We start from the raw sequence: 3,667 nt of genomic DNA on the forward strand, positions 1-3,667 counted from the left end.
GCATTAGCAACAGGTTTAGGTCAAACAAGTGGCATTGATTAAATTAGGTCTTTCTTGCCAATTAAAGAAAGATGTATTTTGGATTATCCATGAGGTTTATTCTGCCCTAAAGCCATGTGTGTTACTTAGGTTGTCTTTTCAAGGAAACCGAAAGCAAAAGGTGGTTTTTAGAAAGGGTCAATGGAAGTCAAAGCCTATGTGTGACAGTATTTTTCATCATTTGCTGCCAGCTGGGTGTGAATCCTGTTAGCAGCTCAATGCCAGATGAGAAGAGAGGAAATCTATTGATAGCATAGGCTGAAAATCAGTGAAAATATTTCTCCTTCAGAAAAAGCTTTGGAAAGGAAATGAAATGCTCAGAAAAGGGAGTTGCTCCTTTGATATTTTTATATTGCTTTAGGAAAATCTGAAAAAATAATGCCCTTCCCATTGCTTTTTGTACAAAGAATCCATTTTTACCTCTTCTAAAGGAGCATCTCTAAAACTATAAAAAGTCACAAGGAACGAGAGGAGGGGAAAGGCTTGGAGCTGAAGTGCCAGCACAGCACTGATGTTCTGGGGCTCATGGGGCTGTTCCAGAGCCTGCCCTGTCCCTGTGGGGATGGATCCCTGTGGGGATGGATCCCTGTCCCTGTGGGGATGGATCCCTTTCCTGTCCTGGCAGGGATGGATCCCTGTCCCTGTGGGGATGGAACCCTGTGGGGATGGATCCCAGTCCCTCCAGGATGGATCCTTGTGGGGATGGATCCCTGTCCCTGTGGGGATGGATCCCTTTCCTGTCCTGGCAGGGATGGATCCCTGTCCCTGTGGGGATGGATCCCTGTCCCTGCAGCCCCCAGAGGTGCACAGTTCTCTACTGGGGTAAACCCAAGTTTTCCACAGGTGCTTTCAGAAGCTTTACTTGGGCGACTTCAGAGGATAAAGAGAGCTAATGCCTCCACTAAAAATACTTTTAGCCCTGTTTCTCTAGGCTCAGACTTCCTTAATTCCATGTGTTTTTATCCCCTGAGAGCCTGTGCTGAGGAACTGACAGCGTGGGCAGCACCTGCCCTGTTTGTGGCAGGGGCAGAGCCGTGGTTCCCAGCGAGGATAACAATTCCCGATTTGTGGAAGAAAACAGAGGCCGTGGCAATCAGAGCCCAAGCAGCCAGCCAGAAACTCCTGGAACTGGTTTTCCTCCTTCTTTTTAACCTCTTAAAATTGAGTGTTATACTCCCTTTCCCAAAAAGTCTGACTGACAGTGATTAAAAGCCCCTTTGGGCGAGGGCTGCCACCGGGGCTATTTACAGATACAGAGATGTGGAGTGCCTGGTTCAGCACTCCACGCTGAATCAGGAATAAGAAAGGCAGCACCAAGAATCCTTGGGGAATCCCTGACTCTTTGTAATTTTTATTCCTGTCCCTGTCAGCACGGGGCCATTTCACCCTCACTCTGTGCCAGTGGAGAGGAGGCTGCAAAGGTGGCAAGTGGTGGAGAGCAAGGCCTCTGATCTAGGAGGGCAGGGGTGCTCAGATGATGACAGTTAATGAAAATAAAGCACAACTAAAAACATCGAAAATAACCTCAGTAATGGGAAGATTAACTGCAGTATAACCTCCTACAGGAAGCAGCAAAAGGCAGAGCATTTTAATCTTTTAAAACAGGACTAAACATAGTTTTGGGTAATATATTACAGCCCTGGAATAAATGACTGGAAGCTGGTGCAGCTACTGGAGGCTCAGCCATAGCCCTGGGGTTCCTGGGATGTTGGAGGATTCTAAGGAGGGTTAGAAGGATTCTAACTGAGTTAATGCAGCAGCCATTGCTCAGGCACAGCAGGAGTGCTGCCAAAGCAGGGTGCAGCTCCTATGTGTAATCAGCATTAATTATCTATACATGTATGTGTCTGTAATTAGCTATATGTGTGTGTATATGTGCAGATAAATATTACACCGGGAGAGGTTATGACAGATGTTAAAACAAAAACATCATCCCTCTGCTGAGCCAGCCTCAATCACTCTTTGAGCCGCTCCTTCCACTCTGAAGTTGGTAAAATCCCTGCTCAGGAGGGGATTGGGACCTTCCCCTGCTCCCTCCGGGCTGTTGGGGACAGGGTTGGGAGGTTTGTGTGTGAGCAGGGCTCAGCCAGGCTGGGGCAGGGGAGGGAGGGAGGGGATGCTCCTCGCTCTGCCCTCCCTGGATCCCCTGGGAAAGGGCACTCCAGGAGGGCAGAGGGGCAGGAAAGAGGGAGCAGTTGTGTTTCAGGCCATGAATTTCCCTTGAGGAATCCTTCCTAGGAAGGTGCCAGAGGAGGTGCCAGCGCTGAGCACGGCTCAGGCCCAGTTTGAGGTACCTGGGGTACCACACAGTGTTCTCAGTTTTTGGTTAGCTGTTAGTTCATGATTAGACTTTTCCCAAACGAAGTGTAGAACTGTGAGTAGAAAATGCTGTCTGTACCACACGGTAGCAAATGTTCCCGAGCTCCAGTCCTGCTCCCCCTTCCCAGGCAGATCCTGTGCTGGCCTGGAGAACTGAAATTGCTGACCTTGTCTATCCCCAAAATCGATGCAGCCCAGGAGCCATGGATGGGACAACTGGAGCCCTCAGCCTGTGAAAAAGCCAAACACCTCTCTGTCCATGCAAGATATTTGGCTCTGGGGTTAATTATTATCAAGTATAAATCCAGACATTATTTGGCTACTATTTACAACGGGTTACACGTCCAGTGCTAGCAAAGGAACTTCTCTATAGGAACCAAAAGTAAAAAGTAAAAAGCATGGGCATACATTACAAGGAACCTCTGGTAGACTCAGGAACGCTCGATGAAGTTCAGTGCTTTCATTCTTTGCCATTTGTGTGCACAGTATTAAAAAAGAATCCTACCTTTTTTTTTCCTTTTAAAAAATACAGAACTGTAGTCTAGTCACACTCTTACAAGTAAGTGATAACAAAAATAGAAAGCAGATACCCAGGTGGGACTAAAACTCTACTAAAGCCTGTCTTCTTTTTTTGTTGTTGTTTTTGTTTTTCTCCACAAATATGTTTCCACAGACAATAATTAGCAGACAAACACAGTTTGCAATTGCACTGTATTGACCTGAAAGGCGGGTACAAAATAGTCTAAATTGGGGATGGCATCCAGGGAGGGAGGCGTGGGTGTGGGTGTGTGTGTGCAGGGGGCTGGCACACCTGGCTGGGCACCTCCCTGGCAGGGCCGTGCCCTCTGTGGCTCTGCCCACTCACACTCACACACACAGCCCTGCAGGGGGCTGCTGTGACAGGTGGCTTCTTCTCTCTAAATCTTTTCCTATAAAAGAAAAAAAAAAACGTGAAATTTTGGTTGGTTTAAAGGATCTGCTCCATGAAGAGAAAAAAAAGAAAAAAATTCACAAAATCTATTGTTTTTCACCTTTTCAGTCATTTCCTCGTGAATAAATATTATCCATTAAAAACCTTTAAAAAGGTGCTGCGATACACAGTGTTAGATTCCGTTCTCTGCAGTGGCTCTGCCGCCGGGCCGGCTCCTGCTCCAGCTCCAGCTCCAGCTGTGCGGCGCTGTCGGGCCGTGCAGGGCACAGCTGGCACAGCTGGCCGGGCTGTGCAGGGCACAGCTGGCTGGGCACAGTGGGCAGGGCACAGCTGGCCAGGCACAGCTGGCTGGGCACAGCGGCCGGGGCGGGGCGGGCC

The 3,667-nt window shown here is 48.4% G+C and overlaps 1 protein-coding gene across 1 annotated transcript in view; it reads right to left on the minus strand.

Moving 5' to 3' along the window:
- Positions 1-2,708: 2,708 nt before the first annotated feature.
- Positions 2,709-3,667, minus strand: part of KCND3 (potassium voltage-gated channel subfamily D member 3) — an 83,966-nt gene continuing 83,007 nt past the window's right edge. Inside the window, exon 6 of the mRNA XM_031064188.1 lies at positions 2,709-2,725. Coding sequence (XP_030920048.1) covers positions 2,709-2,725 — 17 coding nt within the window. The remainder of the gene's footprint in view (positions 2,726-3,667) is intronic.

Source organism: Geospiza fortis, unplaced genomic scaffold (assembly GCF_000277835.1).
Source record: "Geospiza fortis unplaced genomic scaffold, GeoFor_1.0 scaffold601, whole genome shotgun sequence".
Classification (NCBI taxonomy): Eukaryota; Metazoa; Chordata; class Aves; order Passeriformes; family Thraupidae; genus Geospiza; species Geospiza fortis.